General features: G+C 53.3%; 3 protein-coding genes and 1 pseudogene across 3 annotated transcripts, besides 6 other annotated features; all 4 read right to left on the bottom strand.

Moving 5' to 3' along the window:
- Positions 1–19187: part of a sequence feature (areas not merged during assembly with more than two copies in the genome that could not be assigned to a particular haplotype) that runs on past both edges of the window.
- On the bottom strand, positions 215–841 carry Tc00.1047053504081.270 (mucin TcMUCII, putative; the record flags this gene model as incomplete). The annotated part of the gene is made up of 1 exon (XM_816317.1): positions 215–841. One exon carries the CDS (start codon positions 839–841, stop codon positions 215–217), a length of 627 nt encoding a protein of 208 aa, XP_821410.1.
- Positions 2465–4090, bottom strand: Tc00.1047053504081.260 (surface protease GP63, putative; the record flags this gene model as incomplete). Its single annotated transcript, XM_816316.1, has 1 exon — positions 2465–4090. One exon carries the CDS (start codon positions 4088–4090, stop codon positions 2465–2467), a length of 1626 nt encoding a protein of 541 aa, XP_821409.1.
- Positions 4537–4557: a sequence feature (AT_rich).
- Positions 5342–5430: a sequence feature (T-rich).
- On the bottom strand, positions 5704–6765 carry Tc00.1047053504081.250 (90 kDa surface protein, putative; the record flags this gene model as incomplete). Its single annotated transcript, XM_816315.1, has 1 exon — positions 5704–6765. The coding sequence occupies one exon, from the start codon at positions 6763–6765 to the stop codon at positions 5704–5706; it is 1062 nt and encodes a 353-aa protein (XP_821408.1).
- Positions 6925–7146: a mobile genetic element.
- Positions 10956–11138: a mobile genetic element.
- Positions 11364–14369, bottom strand: Tc00.1047053504081.220 (annotated as a pseudogene).
- Positions 16769–19187: part of a mobile genetic element that runs on past the window's edge.

The following is a 19187-nucleotide window of genomic DNA, read 5'->3' as shown; positions in this document are numbered from 1 at the left end:
CAAACAGTTTTGGGCGTGCCGTGCATATGAGTGTGTCTGGGATGCGTTCAACGTGACGGATACAGGGAGCCGCAAGGAGCACACAGCAGGGCAGCGGAAGCATGTGAAGCAAAACACAATCATTATTTTCTATTATTTATTTACATCAGACCATAGTGGACGCGCACAAATCCCCGTGGTTAAGTGCTGGCACGCACAGCCCGCACATAATTCCTCAGCCCACAGTGGTGTACGCCACCGCGGATGCGGCGAGCAGCAGCGGAGCACACACCCACGCAGAGCTGCTGAGGCTGCCGTCGTCTTCGCGAAGAAGTGATGGTGCGCGGGTGGTCGTCGTGGTTGGTGCCTCTGTGGTCGTAGTACTTGGTGCCACTGGCGCAGTAGTGGACGTAATGGGCACTTTTGTGGTCGTCGTGTTTGTCGTGGGAGCATCTTCGGCTTCATTATCTTCATTTTCCAAGGAAACACTCGTACCACTTTGTGACTCTGTCGTGCTTCTCTTGACTTCGGTATGTACCACATTGTTCGGGCCGTTTGATTGTTTTTCCGGAGTGGCCCCACCTGGATCCGCTCCGGCTTTTGTTCCGCTGTCCGCAACGGGACCCAAAACTGATGACACTGAGTGATCCTTCTCTTGTAGTCCTGACTCTAAAGAAGTAGATGAATGACTTTTTACGCTTTCATCAGCGCCACCCGACTTGTTAGCGGTTGGTGTCTGTGTTATCGTGTTCGTCGTCGCACTAGAAGCATCATCCATCTTCGGAGACTCTGAGGTGCACACAGACGGGCAGCAGCACAGGGCGAGCACCAACAGGGCGCACAGCAGACGGCACGTCATCATCGTGAGTGTGGTCGTTCAGTGGTGTGGAGCTGATCTGCACAGTGAGGGACATGGAGAGCAACAGGGGAGACGAGAGGTGCGGCAGACACACACAGAGGGCACACCGCATGAGGAGAGGGCAGCAGCCAGGCATGCACCGTACGCCGCACACCACGCACGACACACAATCCAATCCACGGCAACACGCACAAACACACAAACCTGCACTCTGTAATACTTGTGTTGTACAATTGTTGTGGTCAGTGCATGCGGTCACACAAAAGGAGCGAGAAAAGAGGAGACCACTACGGCTACACACCAGAGGGAAGAAAAAGGCAAGAGGGCCGCGCCGCGTCGGCAATCGGTGCGTCACTTGCCTGCAGACCAGGCGTCGTGCGCGATTGTTGTCGCTCAACGTGACGCATACGTCCTCGTGGCCCCAGAGGGTGGAACAGCCAGCGCCAACCCAAACACAGCTGTCAACACGCCATTGCCACAATCGTGAAGAGCCGGCTGGCACCACACACGGCAAGAAGGACACACCAAGACACGCCATGCACCAAAGGGGCGCATCAAGCCCGCAAACAGTGCGCACCGCTCCAACACCGCAGGGTCCTCACGCACGCACGCACCATCCTCCTTCTTCCTTATGTTCGGCTCATTGCCGCCACATCCGACACCCGCACCTCACAATACCAGAGGGAAACACAAAACAGCTGAAGCAGCAACAACAACAAAACTGCCACCTTGTTGCGCTGACGCCACTGCACGAAAGGGTGCGCCGGCGACGGGAGTCCATCGCGCAGGAGACGGAAATGAGTCCAACGAGACACCCAAGAGCCACACGTTGGCAGTCTTGTCGGGGCTGCCCCAACGCAACCACAACAAATAGTGCCGCAACCACGGAGCCATGCACCCTGACCCACAGCGTGTTTTCACAATCAGAACAGCAGGGACAAAGGGAAGTAAGACACACTACCCACAGTGCAGCAGAGCACCCGAAACACACACAGCCAATCAAAAACGAATGCAAAAAGCCGGGAAGGCAGAAAAATAAAAAGGGTGCATACAGATTGAAAGCCGAAGCACAAAAATTATTTGAGGTCCACATTCTCGCAATGACGCACACAAAAAAGAAGCAAAGTCACAAAACCAAGCAAAAGTGTGAAAGATAAAGCCGCATGCACCAATTACGGAGGCAGAGGCAGTCGTCCCTGTCCTTCAGAGAAACAGCTGCTGGCACGCCCTCGCCTCCATTGGAGCACATCTCCTTTACTTTTTACTCATGATTAGAGTACGGTGGTTTCCCCTCGTCCCAATCGCATCAAAAAACGCGTGCATACATGTGGTGCTGGGAACGTCTTTTCTCTCCATGTTACTTCGTTCACACACAGTTTTCACGGAAGTTCAACCCTCTAAACAAAAACACCTTTTCCCAGAACAACAAACAATGCAATAAAAGACCGGTCATTTTGCCCATCACCGCAAGCAATGAAGGACATGGGGAATGCAGTGAGTGTATTGTAGTGTTATTGCTGCGGTTTGCGCGTCTTGAGTGCGGGGTCAATGTGCCAAGTAAATACTGTCGCCCTGCCGCAGTTTGATTGCGCCCAGCCGCCGCGGCTGCTCAAAGAGGCACCACCACTACCGCCGCAGCAACCACAACAAGAAGCACAAGGGGAATGAGGCCAGCGGTAGCAGCAGCCACACCGCCATCGCTGTCGGCCTGCTGTACCAACGCATCGGGTATCGCCTGGAAGTCGTCGCCGTTGACACACGGAATCGGAGTGGCAGGCGCGGAGGCACTGGGAACCACCGCTGGGCAATCCGACCGCGGGTCGCCCTCCGCTCGTGCAACGTCCTCGCCGGGTGATGGCGCAAAGAAGGCGTCGGGGCCGGAGGCTCTGTTGGCCCCCTCGCTTCCACTGCCAGGTCTCCTCCCTCGCCGCTGAGTGTTGTCCTCGCTTTCGGTCCGCACCCCCGGATCACCCCTCGGACCGGCATGAAGGCCACCACCAGCGACACCCGCAGCCGAAGCACCGGGAGGCTCCTTTTCAATGGAGGCACCAGACGCCACAGGAGACAACTGTGGACGAGTTTCTCCGGAGAAGGCGACCCTGGAGCAACCGCAGACTCTTCTGCTTCCTCCTCTTGCTCGTCACCCTGTCCACCCACCAACGCACTCGGAATGACAAGACTGCTGCCGTTCGCGGCAATGGTGAACACCTCGCCGTGCGTGGGACACTTGATCTTCCCATCTTTCTGAAAATCTTTAAACGCCACTGGGATGTCAGTGCCCTCAGGGCAAGGCTGAAAAACACTGCTGCCGAGGTGCCTCACCCTCACTGTGCCCTCCTCACACGACACCTGCGTGCACACTCCCTTGACGCTTTTATGGCCATCACCGTCCTTCGTCTCCAGTAATTCCGCGTCCAGGCACCACGAGCCACCGCCAGTCAGCGACACACGGAGATAATCCACATTTTCGTCCGAGCACGTCCTGTACGTTGTCCCAGACGATATTTCGTGAAATTCCAAAGAAACAACAGGGCAAACGTCCTTATCCACCAGACTCCCCTTGTCCTCAACGATGCTTGCGGTGCACGTCCCAACGTGACGGCGGTCGGAGGTGCAGCGAAGCGTCTCTGTGTCTTTAGCATCGCAGAACATGTGAGGATACTTGGCGGCAAGATTATCGGTTGTATTGCATCTCTTCTCCAGGAAGTCGCAGCCACTGCGGTGGCCCCAGCTCATCGGCTCCGCCATGCTCCAATTCACGCGGTAGTATCCCATATGCGCAAACACCGCCATCGTCAGAGCCGTGTAGTAGCCGGCACCGACTGCGGGAGCCATCAGCTCGTCCCGCGCGTGGCGTCCCTTCCAGTGAGGGACCCCTTTTTCCCGAGGGCCATCTTCGTCCTCCAGCACCATGCCCTCGAGAGTCTCACAACCAAAGTGCGCTTTCGCCTTCTCCTGAACGTGCTTCCCGGCCACCATCCTGCGGTGTGTCCCACGCACACTTCTCTCTCGCTTCTTCACCAGGCACTTTTCTCTCGTGCTCTCCCGGCTGAACCCAAGTGCATGCGCAATTTCGTGTGCGGCAACGCGAACGCTCCACGCCGTGTCAGTCATGTACTTCGGATCAAAGTTCATGGCGCCAATGGAAGGACGAAAATCACTCAGTGTGTTGCACGTGGCCGCCCACACAACGCACACGGAGCGAGCACCCACCACACCAGCCACAACCGCTAGTGGACCCTCATCCATCATGGCGCGGCAACAAAATTTCCAGCCATCCCGCCCTCAACGAGAAACGGAGCCCAACTCAACGCAGTCACACGCGGTGCTCCACACCCGCAGGAAAGGAGACGCGGGCTGCGCACTCCCTTCCTTCGCCCTTCTCCTCATGGCCACGGAGGAAGACAACAGCCGCCACACGCAACTGCCAGCATGCACTGCAAAAGAAGCATTCAAATCCACCGCAATGTGCATCTTGTGTGTGTGCCTGCAGAAACACAAAGCAAAGAAGTAGAAAAGAGGGGAGCAGAGTACGTGGAGAAACGCACAAAATGTACAGCGGAGGTGCGTGGCGGAAGCAACAAGAAGAAGACCGCTCAAACTCATGACTGCACCGCAGCCCAAGCAGCGGCAATTCACACAAGATTTATTTAAAACAAAAGATCTTTCCCCTTCATCTTATATAAACCCCATCACACAAAATAATTATAAATAAAAAAGAAATCGTCCATTACTGTTCCACACAAATTTAAACAATCGCCTGGCTGCCGTGTGGCCACACCAAACTGTCTGTATATTTTGCCCGCAAAGAAAATTAAAAGATATTTAAATGTCTTTCAACCGTCAGACCCTCCGTGTGTCCGCACATCGTTTATATTTCATGGGGTCATCTGCGTGTTGCTGCTCCCCTCAGCCCTCCCATCGGCGCGTGAGTGCGGCCCGCAGAGCACAGTCACTCGTGTGTGTGGGGACTGAGAGAAGCACGCAGACACGACGGGAGTCGCGTCACTCCATCGGGAGAGTGAGCGCAGCAAAAAAAAAAAAATCTTAAAAACACGGCGGCAGGGTGTGGCTGTGTGTGTGGCGCTGCGGGTGTCTGCCAGACCTGGCCGCAAAGAAAACAAAACAAGAGGGGAAGAAATGTGTGCTCCGCCCCACAGGCCCTCGTCGCACGCCCACACGTCACGGCTCCCTCAGCGCGCCGTTCGTCGCGGCCCCTCCTCATGCGTGCAGCAGGCGAGGCGCACAGGGCCGTCGTCATGAGCGTGTCGGTGGGTGTGCGAGTGGAGCAGTTGGGCGGAAACACACGGCACCCCTCACAGGAAGAGTGCAGCAGAAACAATTAAAAGAGGGAAGAGTAGAAAAGAAAAACGTCCACAGTGACTGCCCCGAAAGCAAAAAGGGAAGGGATGGGGGATTTTTAAAAAAGCAAAAAAAACGTTAAAGAAAATAAGGCATTAACAAATGAAAAAAACTCACAACGCCCCGAAGTATGTAAACAGCAAGAAAAACACACAAAAAAGTAACAACAAAACAACAGCAAAGAAAAGAAAGTAAAAAAAAGTAAAAACACAAAGAACAAAACACAAGAAGCTGCAACAAATGGCTTCAGCGTGCATGCACCAGCTCACACAAAAGTGCACCCACGCAAACAGCTGTGGGCGTGTCGTGCATACGAATGTGTCTGGTACGCGCGCCAAGTGACGGATACAGGGAGCAGAAAAATGGAGCACACAGCAGGGCAGCAGAAGCAAATAAAGCAAAAACACAATCATTATTTTCTATTACTTATTACTCTGTAAAACAAAAGAAGCTCACAGATCCACGTGGCTGAGTGCTGACACTTATAGCCCGCATACACTTCTTCAGTTCAGTGTCCCGTAGGTGAGCGCAGCCAGAACAAGCGGTGGCAGGGCATGCAGATGGGTGCCATGGAAGCAGGCGTCAGTTCCCACACTGTTCTCCAGAGCGTTCGTTGTGGGCGCAGAGGAAAGGGGAGCCGGCATGCTTGCCGCCGTAGCATTTCCTTCGCCGGAAACAGTGCCGGTGGTGTTGGCGGCGGTGTCCTCTTCGGCGCCTCCCGCTGCACCCCCGTCCTCGCCGGTCTGGGACAACTGAGTCGGTGGCGCAGCAGTCTCTTCCTGCAGCTCCACTGGATGGTCATGGGAGGAGTGGCCGCCGCCTTCTGTGGGCTTTGGATCTGGTAGAGATTCGGGTGCAGGAGAAGAAGCAGCAGAGGCAGAATGTGCAGGGCCTTGAAGTTCACCAGCGGGGGCGAAATCCAGTGCTCCCAAGGCTGCAGCAGAAGGATCCGTCGTGGCCGCAGCGCCAGCAACAGAGTTAGCACCAGCGCCGCCTGGAGTTGCAGGTAGAGAAGAAGGAGGGACATCCGTGGAATTCTCAACGACAGCAGGAGAAGATTCACAATCCGGTCTAGAAGATGTTTCACGAGAATCCTTGTGTTCTCCAGAGCCCGGAGGTTCTGCTTCCGGAGGTTTTGCCGGAACAATTGCAACGGTGGCCGCCTTCGGCTCCACGTTACGCTCCCACCAATTCTCCAGGATGTCTGGAGTGGGCGTATCAACGTTGATCGTGATGACAGCATCCTTCACACCATCTTTGGTGCGACTCTGTGAAACCTCGGACGCACAGTTTCCGACGCCCATGCCACAAATTATTTGTCCCACAACAGTAGATGAATCCGTGCAGTCGTACCACAATGAATTCCCAGGGAGTTGCCAACGCGCAACATTACCGTCACCCGCACACACTGCATCACCTGCGGCTCTTGCTCCTCCTCTACCTTCGCGGCAAACACGCACGAGCAGCAGCACAGTAGTGCCAGAACCAACACGACACAAAAAACACGGCACATCATCTTCAAAAATATCGCTGTTGAATAACGCGGATTCGATCTGCAGGAGCATGAGAATGAAATAAAGAGAGACAGCAGCCACACCACGCACAGCCACCGCATGGTAATAAATGGCAGCAGTCAGAAGAAGCGCACACCAAAAAAGGAAGATGGAATCATTACAACTGCAGAACTCACACACCGCCGCGCAAAGCAGAAATTAAAAAGGCAGAATAATCGTCCGGGCAGCTGGCCGGATCCTGAAATTATCTATGGAAACCAAACAAGTTAGGAAAAAAGGTTCTTTAGTTAATTGCTTCAATGTTTTCTTTTCATTCAATATATAGAATTCTGTGGACCATTAGCATGGTCCTTTGTCCTCAGTTAGGATTTGAAATATTATTACTTACGAAGTGGCAGACTTTGGGGTCCTCCAACCACAAGACCCCGCCGCTTCCCTTCGCCAAGTCCTGAAGTGTAAAAACACGACCGCGTGATATGCCGTCTGCAGGGTTTTCTGCAGACCGCACGTAGGCAAAAGTTGCCTGTATTCCGCGAGAGTCCAAAAACAAACATATTCGTTGCAGCTCCCACGTCATGGCGTGTGATTTTGAGCTGCCTTTATTCGCCGCTCCTCGCAGCGAAGTATTGTCCACCCAAACGTCCATGGTGGATGGCAAGATGGCAGGAAAGACCGATAAGGCTAAGCGTACCGCGCGTGCCTCGGCCTGCATGATGAGAAAAGGCTTCTTCTCCCATTTACCCCGGCAATTTTAACGTCGCCGGAGTCTGGAATAAAAACGGCTCCCCAACCATGGAGCGATGCATCCGTGATGATGGCGGCCGATGCCGTTTCCGTGGGCTTGTTATTTCTCTTACGGTTATTCTCGATCATTTGTCGTAAACTCTCGCCCAAACCAACCGCTGCCGGCGGAAGGTTCGCAAGGGATGTCTCCATCACAATTCCCCGGTTAAGTGCGGATAATCGTCGTCGCACTGCCTTGATGAAAAAGTAGTGGTCGCATAAACGCGTGCCCAAAATGGCAGCCGCGTACAAAAAACGTGACGCCGTAATCTCCATTTCCGCGATGGTTGAAGAATTGACCGCCGGCATGGCGCATACAGACCGGACAAACTTGTCACTCAGGGATACCGCCCGGTGAGTGTGATCAAACTGCACCCCAAGAAAGATGTACTACGTGGCGCCCGATTCGCGATCCTCCCCCATCGTGGTGCAACGGCTGTCCGCATTCCGAAGTACTTGGGCTTCCCACAATGTCGCGTCGCTTTACGACCCTGCAATGCGTATATTACCGATCCATACGTCGATACGGACCAATGGAGGTGCAGCCCAGAGGCAGTGAACCACCGTCTTCGCCCCGCAATTGCCAAGGTAATAATAATCTGGAGAATTTCTGGGCTGGCCTTGTATCCCATTGGGAGCCGTGTAAGCTCCACCAGCGTGCCGTCCTCCACGTGGCATCAAAAAGATGCCGAGCCCCCGCGGTAAAGAGACTTGAAAAAGGATGCCTTTAAGTCTAGACAGGAAGCGGCCTCAGCCATCCAGGTGGCAAATAATGGGAAATGTGTAAAAGAGGAACATTAGACTCATAAGGGTCGTCTCTGTTCTTGTCGCGTGGCCACGCGATCCATCTTCGTCGTAAACCGGTGGTTTTCTCCTCCACAACCAAAAGGGTATTATCCATCCGCCTGTTATTGTAGACGAAGCGTCCTCGATAATTCCTGCTTTGCGTAACAATCTCGCGTCAGCGGTTGGAATCCTCCGTGAGCCTTCGCGCGCTTTACCGGAGGAAGACGGAGGGAAAGGGGACCGCCCGACGAGTCCCCAAACTTGCATGAGTCTCTCCAAGGTGGCCGGGTTCAACCGGCTCTGGATCCACTCTAAGTTCAATACGGGCACGTTGACTTGCTGTAGCGGGATAGCGTGTTCATCTTGTGGAGTGGCCAGACGCGTCCCTGTCGCGCGTCTCGTAATTGTAGCGGAGTGAGGATGAAAATCATGAAAAAAAAAACGCTCATCTGCTCTCAGCCAGGGTTCCTGCCCTTCCGCAGTGTCTCCCTTCACATCAATGCGACCAGCGACAACACCTGGGTCAGCAGTGTGGTGTACTTCCCCAAATATCGAACAGTATTCTGGGGAAGGTCGAACGGGTCGACGTGCTTCGCCAACCGCGAGATCACGTGTGGATTCAAATTGTACTTCTCCACGATTTGAGCAGCGTGCCTCAACGCACCGCGTTCTATGGAATGCGCCGTGGCATCCCAAGGAGCCAGAGCTCGTTCGACTTCGGCATTAGTAATATTCGTGCGCTTTTCGTTTTCTTGAAGTGTCCTGCATAGCTTTATGGTGTCGAAGGCGTCCTGCCCTCGTATCCTCACGAACCGCGAGGCGCGGTGGGGATCCGCCCTCGCCGTCTTCGGCGCGACGGACCAATCCAAAATTATGCTCCGTCCGGCTCCATTGTGAAATTGTTGGCTGTCAAGGCCGCAATCTCGGACCAACGACTCGCCGTTATCCACGCGAGTCGTAAGACAACACGTTCCTTCCAATCGGTCCGGCTGCGGATTACTTGATTCATCTCTTCCTTTGTCAAGGGGCGCGCTTGCTTCGTCTCCTATCGCGCCGCAACTTTTTGTAACCCCAGAATCATCATGTCCGGCGGGGTTCGTTCCATTTCCAACATGGACCGCAGCATCCTGGCTTACTGCCGTCGGGTCAATGGCGCCACTTCGATTGCCATCTAAAAGACCGCACAGCTCTCCTCGTTCATCGGCTGTTCGTGCGTGCGGCAAAAAGGCGTGAAATGCCCCGCTAGAGACATTCTCTGCTCCCACGTTGACGGCGCCCACATCTCTCGAGCCACCTCGTTCGCTTTCCTCATATAACTGGCCCAAAGCGGGGATGTCGGCGATTCGTCGTACCACAGTCGAGCGTCGTTTACGGATAAGCTCCATTGCCCTTGTCGACGATTGCATCGGGCAATTCAAAACATCGGGTGGAGCGTTGGCGGTGCGGTGCAAATAGTGGGAGGTGGCGGAATGGATGGGGCTGCCGTCTTCCGCTCCTATAAGCGGCGGGCAGCCCCTTTGCCATTTTTTGACGGCCGTCTGCGCTGCGAGTAACTTCCTCTGGTTGCGTCTCCGACGTTGCACGTGGATGCGTCGCGTCCATAAATACGTCACAATCGGCATCGCAACGATCTTTGCTGTTGCGTGCGTGGGCGGGCGCGCAGCTCGGAGATCGGGACGCTGGACTCAGTAGTCATCATCTGCAACTGGAAGGTCTGCAGTAGGGCCCTAAACAAATCCATGAAACGATCTGCAGGATCCCGCTCTATCTCCAACGCGCGCCTGCACGATACCAAACCGTCAAAGGCTGGCTGAACCTGAGCATCCGCCTGGTGCAAGCATTTATAACTGTATGCGCTCCGGAGATTAACGACGACTTCGGAGATGCCCTCATTCCACACACGCGGAGCCCAGATGGTGACCTCCAATGCAAGAAAATGCAGCACTCGACCTTCCAAACCAAAATTTTCTTTCACGGGGGACGGTGGGGAGGCGACGGCAAAAAAAAGAAAAATGTATTTTCCCGAATTGCTCTGAGAATTCTGAGTGTTGACCCGCCGTCTCTCCCCCGCAAGATTGGGTTGGGGAAGCGCGGATGCTGGAACGCCCCAGGCCATCAAACGATGCGGTTGATTTGGCTGTGTGTTTCCGCCATCGCCGTGCATGCGTGGGGCCATCTGGCGGCCCTCTCCGAGAGGTGGGCGCCTCTTCCGTCTGAAAGTAAATCTGAGCAGTCCAATTCTGTACGTCCGCAACGGCGTGGGTGTAGTCCGAGTTTAATATCTGCCTTTCCGCAATGACGAGCCCTTGCTTGCCCCCAACTCCCGGGCCGCCCCCACACGATGGGCAGGAGCACTTGAGAATCGAAATTTGGTACTTGAAACGCCCAACGATTCGCAAAGTGCCCCGCAACGGTCGAGCCCTCCAGTGCTTGGCAATCTTTGCTGAAACCAATCGCAAACATGTCATGGTTGCAGCGACGGTTACCACCGCATCCAACGGCCTGTGTTCATCAATGAAGGCAAGCTGCACCTGGGCATCGCCATGCTGGCGTACCAGGTCCAACATGCGGGCCACGATGTCGCTGCACTCCGTCGCCGTGTAAAAAAATCACTGCCATTAATTCACATCAACATGCAGGAATATGGCACGGCTGTGAAACAAGAAATAAAAAAAAGAAAAGGAAAAAATAATTTCGTCGTACGGCTCTCGGCTCCCTGACTCCCTCAATCGCGGTCTTCCAAAAGACTGTACGATAAAAGAGGAAGAAATCCCGCAGAGACATCTCCGTTGCATCGATATATAAATTTATTCGGGCAGCCAGCCATCCTCGCAGGCATTCTTCTCACAAACTCCCATAAAAATAAAGAGAAATTGTGCGGCCCCCACATCCCGCAAAGGCCTCCAGGGGCGACGGAGCCTTCACAGAAGTAAAAACAAAATAAAATGAAAAAATAATTTAGTGGTGCGACACTCTTGACCGCAATGATTCCCTCGGAAGAAAGGCGTTCCCTGACCAAACCCTCGTAAAAACACAAAAATATAAAAATAGTTAAAATGCTCCCTAACATAATTCATCATAAACGCACTGCGCTAACCTCCTCAATTATTTCTTTCATTTTCTCTTCTGAGCCTTTTTGCTTCACGAAGTTAAAACTCCCACGACATTTTTTAAAACTTTTTTTGATATTGACACTTGGTACTGGCGCACCTCTTCCTTCCAAAACGCCGAATCTCACGGCTCTCGTCGCTCACATTATTGGAATTGACGACATCACATCTCTGCCAGTCACTCATCGGCGTGCTGTACATAAATAATCTCCCACGACATGTCTCGGGATGATTCCCCCAGCCATTAAAATATGCCGCCATACGCTCAGTGAACTGCCTCGCAGTGCTGGCGGTGGTGTGGTGCCCACCCGCCGTAGTTATCCGCAGCCCAACCACCGTCATTGGATTGGACTCCGAGAAGAAAAAAGGCGTCCACCAGCGGAAAGGTTGCACCCACCGGTGTGTAGAGCAGCCGATGCTTTATATTAGTATTTGTATGGTATTCCATTGCAACCACTCCACATAAGACTCGGCGGGGTGCCCTTCAGAGTTCACCTCCAGCACCGCGCACTGTCTTCGACGGCGTGCTGGTGGCCTCAGCTCCTTAACCTCCTCTACTAATGCACCGACAAACTCCCCAAACATAAACGCGCGCAAGCCAAACCTTCCATACGTTCAGAAAAAAGAGTATTCCTCTTCCCCAATACCAGCAACGGAACTATATATATATCCTTCTCACCTATCACGTTTCCCAAAATGGTGCGGTATTCGACGCCCGAGGCAAACAGATATCGGTGCGTTGAGAAATCCCTCAGTACCAACTTCTCCTCTTGCTCGGACAACCCTCACGAGCTTTTGAGACGGATTCTCAGAATACCACAGTCTCACCCCCCGAGGTATAAAGTGCTTTTCACCATCCCGGAAATTGATCCCATCCAAGGCATCCTCAATGGCAGCAGAGTGTGCAATGAATTTATTCGCATCAAAGATGTAACGTGGAATCGGCCCCACTTTTTCCATGCGTTCTTCAACCATCTTCCAGCATTCCGCTTTTTTCTCCTTAGTCTCGTCACGCTTCATCCATGCGCACATCGCCTTCACATCCATCTCGTCGGGGCAATTCATGATGATTCGCTCGGCTCTTGCTTGCGTCTCCCATTTATCATAGTTGCCCACTTTTGGCGATGCCACCACAATCATGCCCCATTCACCACAAGGCGCAAGCCAACTCGCTGGCTTCCCTTTCTCTGTCACATCGTAGATAACATACCCCTTCATCTCCAAAGCCCTTAAATCATACAAAGCATTCCTGGATGCTCCTCTACCCACGTATTTTGTCACCGTCTTGATGGTCTTGTCAAACACGTACATCGTGCTTCCACCAAAACTGTACGCAACCACTTGGAGTTTCTCCACGTCGCAGTGCAGCAGCTGGTAGAGGAGGTACGAACCGGCATTCATCGACTTCCCGATCCCGGGCGTCCCAATCAACAGACGCCAATTGGGCTCAAAGTCCTTCCGACCGTGAGTGCTGAGCAATTCGGTTAGATCGCCCTTGACGATCCGCCACACTCGCTCCACCTCACTGTTCACATAGCAGTCATGGGTGGATTTATTCTCCTTCCATTTCCACGAGTACGGCCATCCCCTATCCGAGGTGAGCACCATCAGCCTGGGACGTGCTGCACCGGATTGCTGCACACCGTCATCCTTTTCGAGAGTGTCGCCAACTGCCTTGCAATTCCATGACTGCGGTGGTTCCCCCTCCCTCACTTCCATTCCCGTCCCCTCGCCGCCAGAAACCTCCACGACATGATGCCACCTCGCATTGTACACAGACTCGTAGCATCCCTCCAGGTATCTCGGTGCACTCGACTTCTTTGTTTTCCTCGCTTCCTCGGCAGCTGCCTCCAAAAACCTTTTAGTGACTGCATGAACGCTTGCCTTTACCTCCGCAGAAGCTGCCAACCAATTCAGTAGATAGTACATGCCATTTTTGTAAAGCTTGTGCACATCTTCAACCATATCCATTTCATCCCTCACAGCCCTCTCCATCCTCTTGTAACGATCCGATGCCTGCATTTCGCCCAATACTCCCGCATCGCAAATATACTTCTTGGGGTCCTTAAAAAACTCCTCCAGTAAGACATCCTGATTGGCATCCAAAGCACCCCTGCCTTCCAATTCCATCTCAAGAAATTCATTCAGTTTCATTTTATCCACGCGAACCCTTCCTTTAAACACCGCATCATCAGTCCTGGTGGAAACATCAATTCCCAGACTTTGTCGTTCTCGCCTTCCCTTTTCTTCTGCTTTCCGCCTCTCTCCTCTCAGTACATAAGAGTAGGCTTTGTTTATTTGTGCCCTTGCAAGAGGAATGACCGTATCCTTTTTTTTTTATTCCCTCCATTGCCTGAGAGTGAAAAGATGTTCGTGTGAAAGCTCATTTGAAGCCCCCAATAGCACGTAATACTCCTCACGCTCTTTTTTCAGCTCTTGGTATGGCGGCGATGCCTTTATTGTGTCCCATAACACTTCGTCTTTGATGAACTCATTGGGACTAATTAAAAAGTCCTCCATATAGGCGTTCCTATAGCATTCCACAACGCCCCTGCCGTCAAAATAATTCCGAAGGAAATCATTCAGCCGCATTTTCATGGTGCGTTCCTTTTCCTCCAGCAGTACTTTATCCAGCCGACTGTCAAGAGTCCACTCTGGTCGCTGCGTTTCCTCAACTCCTCCGCAAGCTGCAGCGTCGGAACCATCGCCGGAGATGCCACGGCGAGATGCCATCACAACACCCGTGCGGTGAGGCATCCCACTCGCACCGCCCAACTGCGGCCAGCAGGTGCCGCTGGCTCCAAAGGACAGTCGCGGCTGTTTCGTCCCGCAGTCCCAATGGCGTTGGGCGTGGCACTCGCACGGCTCGGTGGTCGCTGCGCCATGCAGCCGCACTGCAACGCCTGTCGGTGAAGCAGTCAAGGCCCACAGCCCCCGCAGCAACGCAACGTGCAACCAACCACAACACCGCCACATTATACTCCTTTTTATTTTGTTTTATTTTATTCACTTTGTCTGTTTCCCCTATCACTAACACTAGTAATGAGTGTCACCTTTGCAGAGGGAAGTAAAAAGAATAAAAGGAAAACACAACCCACCGTCACGCCGCGGGCCAACACTCTCCTCCACACACCGCCATTGCCGCGCAGGAGACCGCAGTCACATCGGAGAGCCAGCACCACAATACGCGCCACACTATCGTGCACTGAACAATGGGCGAGACGTGGCCAGGCATCGCCCCGCTCCATTTTCCCACCACTCAGGTGTTGCGTGCCCGCACAAAGTAGGAAACAGAATCAGAGTGCACACAAACCCAATCAACACCCTCACTCGCTGAAGCACATTATTCGCATGGAGTAGCATCTAAGGACACACCAGCAGTAGCAGGCTGCATGGAATTTCCCTGCCAACCCCGCGAAGAGACACAATAACTCTGCGGAGTCAAAGTGGCAGCTCCTCGGTGTTGCCTGCAGTCCACATGACAGGAAAAATTCCACGCACGGATAGTTCCGGATTCCTCGCGACTTAAGTGCCCAACAGAACGTAAGAAAATACCTGCGCGCAAGATGGCATTTAAATACGTAAAAAGTCGGTCTGTTTTCTCCGATGACTTCGGCGAGCGATCCCACACAATCCAATCAAAGGAGCACGCCGGACAGAATGGCGTCAGCTAATAAAGAAGTAAAAGAATAATTGCGCCAATGCAAAAAGCAGCTGAAATTTGGGTTTTACACCCGAATTCGGGGCTACAGTGGCATGAGAGTGTGTATGTGCGCAATACATTTCGTGGGACGGTGCTGTCCAATCCCGCCGTGCCCTGACACAAAAGGGCGACAAAAAAAAATAAGAGCACACTCTCCAGAAAAGGAGTGACGGTTGGGCAGTCAACCCCCGCTTCGTCTCACATGACATCCACATACGTGCACTCCACCTCAAATACGTACCTCCCTGAACGCCGCATGCATGACGTGTGGTTTCGTCGCTCGCAATGTGTTTTTCCTCCCGCAAACAAGAGGATGGTCAAGGCGCGGATCCACTCAGTGGAAGCAATCGGGGCAGATACGAGTGGGAACCAGAGATCACACCAACAATAAAAAAAGGAGGGGGTAATAACACCTCCAGGCCACGGAATCGTGCAATGTTCATCCCTCTTCTTTCACGTTGAAGACCTCCTCAACAGAACTAATGCAGCAGACACATGTGCAGCAAAATATCTTTCGCTGCCCCGCGTTACGTCTGGAACGAGTCCAAAATATCAAGCACCATGCTGCGGCGAGTGGATGCTTGAAAAACGTGGCCGCGTCAGCGTATAACATAAAATGACACCAAAAAGAAAAATATATCCGCGACTCACGCTACCCGTGTGTGGCCGTAGTAAAGCAAACACTTAAACACGCATGTAGCGACTTAAAAGGAGGAAACCACCAGAGTAATCCAAAAGAACAAACCAGTATATACATCCACAAATACATACATCAATCCGCATAATTCTTCGTTCTTTCTCCCGTTTTTCTTTCTACACAGCATCAGAAGCATAAAAAGCGACAAGGATGCCCTCCACACAGTCCTCGTGCAACAGGAGGGAGAGTCACTGCAGGCACCCGCACAAAAAATAGAAAAAAACCAACAATCAATGACGCTGTCGGGGCGGAGTCCGATGGGTGGCTGCGCAGCCGCACAGCCGTGACCCCCACGCCCTCCCTCATGTCAGCCAGCAACGCACACTCACAACCTCCAGGAGGTGACGCGTCACGGAAGGGCTTCATCGATTGTTTTCCCTAACGTTTTCCTGAATGCATCCTATGGCCCGCACAACAACCACCATCGTCGAGCACTTACTCATTACACAGTATAGATATGAAAGAGAGAGAGCACCAGCCCCCATACTCGGTGCTGCAGCGGCGGGCGCAAAACACACGCACACGCACCCGTTACGCATCCTCCCCCGGGCTAGCGTGATAGTTCGATAATCCGCTGTCGTCGACAATCGATAAAATAAACACAACAAAACAATCACCCAATCAATCTATGAATAATGGAAAGAAAAAAGATCCCTGCCAGACGCATCCACGTTATGCCGCAACCATGAGGTGCATTATGTCTTCTCGCCGCGCAACGCTGCTGTTGGGTGGCGGAGCCTTTCCACCTCAAAAATGAGAAACTGCGCTAATTTTTCGTCAAACAGAGCATCTCCACCTGTCCAGAGGGGCATAATTAATGCAGCAGCTCGCACTCGATGCACGGCCGAGCAGACTCTGTGCGTCTGAGCGGGTGTCACCGGCCATGGGCTGCAGCTGTGCAGGTGGTCGGTACGACGACGCAGCGGTGGTGCCTGAGGCGTACGACGATGTCCTGTCGTGGGGCTTCTGCGTGTCTTTTTTTTTTTTTTTTCTACTCTTACCAGCGCGTCTAGCTATACAATGCCATCTAGGTGCTGAGGAGGTGGTCGAGCAACGACAAAGGTTTCCTGCTGTGAAGCAACTGCCATTGAGAGAACTTTTCGAGGCGAAGGTCCCGTTCAATGCCCAGCCGTTGAAGCACAGCCAAGGTGCCTGGACATTCTAGAAGCAGATGGTGCAAGGTTTCCTGCGGGCCGATTGGCGTGCTTGTGGAAGCTGGCTGATCCTGCGGCAGCAGAGATCGCCTCCTGGCACTGCTGTTTAGATTTCGTGTGGCGTCTGGGTTGTGTGCGCAGCGACTTCTGTGCTGTGCGGTGCTTCTCCGTGTGGGGAAAACCATGTCACAGAAATCACATTTGAGCTCGGGAAGCGGTGGAGGATGTTCCGGATGAAATAACCGACAGTGACTGACGAGACCCGAGAATCCCGTCAATGTAGAATCACAGTGCGGACATTTCTCCTTCCGACGGCGTGTGAGGGTCCGTCTCCTTACTGGAGAGACGTCTTCTTCCCCTGCCGACGGGGGAACAGTGTCCGTCCCCGGTGCAGTTGGATCGTTGTTAGAGCGCATATATGCAGACCGTTCCGGTGAGATGTTGCAGAATCGGCATTGGTTCGTGCAATCTCTCACGGCCCAGTATAGTCGGCCCCAGAGCTCAGATTCCCTGCACCTTGCCCTTGCGAGGTGAACCAGTTCCTGACGGTGAAGAACCTCCTGAGTGATCAGGTCCTTACCGCTGAGATCTGATGGCCTTGTGCCGCAAAGCAAGTAGCGATGAGTGTCTTGACGAATGGTACTACGCCACTTGTTGGTGAGCTGGGTAGTAAAACATGTCAGCAGATCCGTATGCCATAAAGGTGCGATTCCTTGCTCCGTGTATTGTCCACTTTCCATAGTCTGCTTCGCATACTGATCTGCAAGCTCGTTAGTATGCACTCCACAATGTCCGTAACAAAACTGCAGGTGCACGGACCAGCCAGCACACGTCAGTGTTAAGAGACGCTGCCAGATCTGATCCTCCGTCCAGTCTGTCTGACTGAGCGGGCCCTTGTTTAGAGCCGCTAGAAGGGAATGACTGTCCGTAACCACAAGCAGGGCTTTACGCCTGTGGCGGATACGAGGAATCATCAGCTTCTATAGGGCTAGAAGCAGCGCACGGGATTCCGTCCTGTAGCTGCATGGGCGTGCACCGCAGTTTATGCTGGGCTTTTCTATTATCTCCGATGAGTTGAGGGATGAAAGCAGTATTCCAACCCCTGCTGACTTGGGAACGTCGACACCGCCATCCGTCGCAAGTATCCACGAACGATGGCTGTGTAGCGCTAGAGCCTCTTCGCTGACTCTGCGCTTTTCCCGTATCAGCTCCTCTTCGTCAGTTTTTGAGTGGTCTATCGGAAGTTCCACACCGATGGTGACCCGGTGAGCGGAGGCCGCAAACCAGGGAGGAATGGAGCTGCGAAAGAACCGCTCTTCGCGTGGTGAGCTCTCGGTGATGCCATAGTCCTTTGTGTATGCGTCTACGAAGGCATATAGCTCGTCCCGAGATAATGGCGAGATGCGGAAACCGGCGCGAGGCGGTGGCTCAGGCGGGGGTCTCCGCATCCAGTCCGTCTGACATGCGCGTGTGTTCTCAAATATTGAGAGCCGTGCGCGCAGGCAAAGGACGTGGAGCGGCGGCATATTAGCCTCCAGTAGTGCGGATTCCGGGTCGACAGTGCTCGGAACTCCGCTGACAATGCGTGCTAGGGTTGCGTACGTCTTCTGCATCTCATTCTTCGCTGAATCCGTCGCTACTGCCCATATGAGCTCGCTGCCATAGCGTAATTTGGAAGCACCGTATCCAATGACGAACGTGCGTAGGTCATGTGGAGATGGTCCCGCCTCTTTGTGCGCTATGCAGCGTAGCTGCGATATCCGTTGCGAAGTGGCAGCGCATTGCTTGGTGGCCGCCACATTTAGCGTCAGTCGTGGATCGAGATCCATGCCGAGAAGCTTCGTAGCTCGCGATGCCCCCATGGTCATGACTGGGATTTGACATCCAGCCACTACCAGGGGCCACCTTCCTTCACGATCATAATCTGACTCCGTGTGCGTGGATAGTGTGAACCAAGCAGCTTCACACTTTGACGGGTTGATGGCCAGGCCATTTTCCTGACTCCACGCATGCAGCTTTCCAAGAACCATGTTGGCAGTGGGAATGGCGTCTTCCCGGGACTGCCCCTTAACGATAATAGAGAGGTCGTCCGCATACATGTCTGCTGCGACACCCGCAAAGCTGTTCAGCGGATTGAGAGGTGGGTGTACGTAAAGGGAGAACAAATACGGTCCCAGCACGGACCCCTGAGGAACTCCTCGCAGCATGGGACGCCGATCGCTGTGTCTGTGGCCAACTCG

The sequence above is a fragment of the Trypanosoma cruzi genome, genomic scaffold (genome assembly GCF_000209065.1).
Source record: "Trypanosoma cruzi strain CL Brener 1047053516723 genomic scaffold, whole genome shotgun sequence".
Classification (NCBI taxonomy): Eukaryota; Euglenozoa; class Kinetoplastea; order Trypanosomatida; family Trypanosomatidae; genus Trypanosoma; species Trypanosoma cruzi.
Note: the sequence above shows the minus strand (reverse complement) of the source record. Positions and strands in the feature narration are given on the sequence as shown.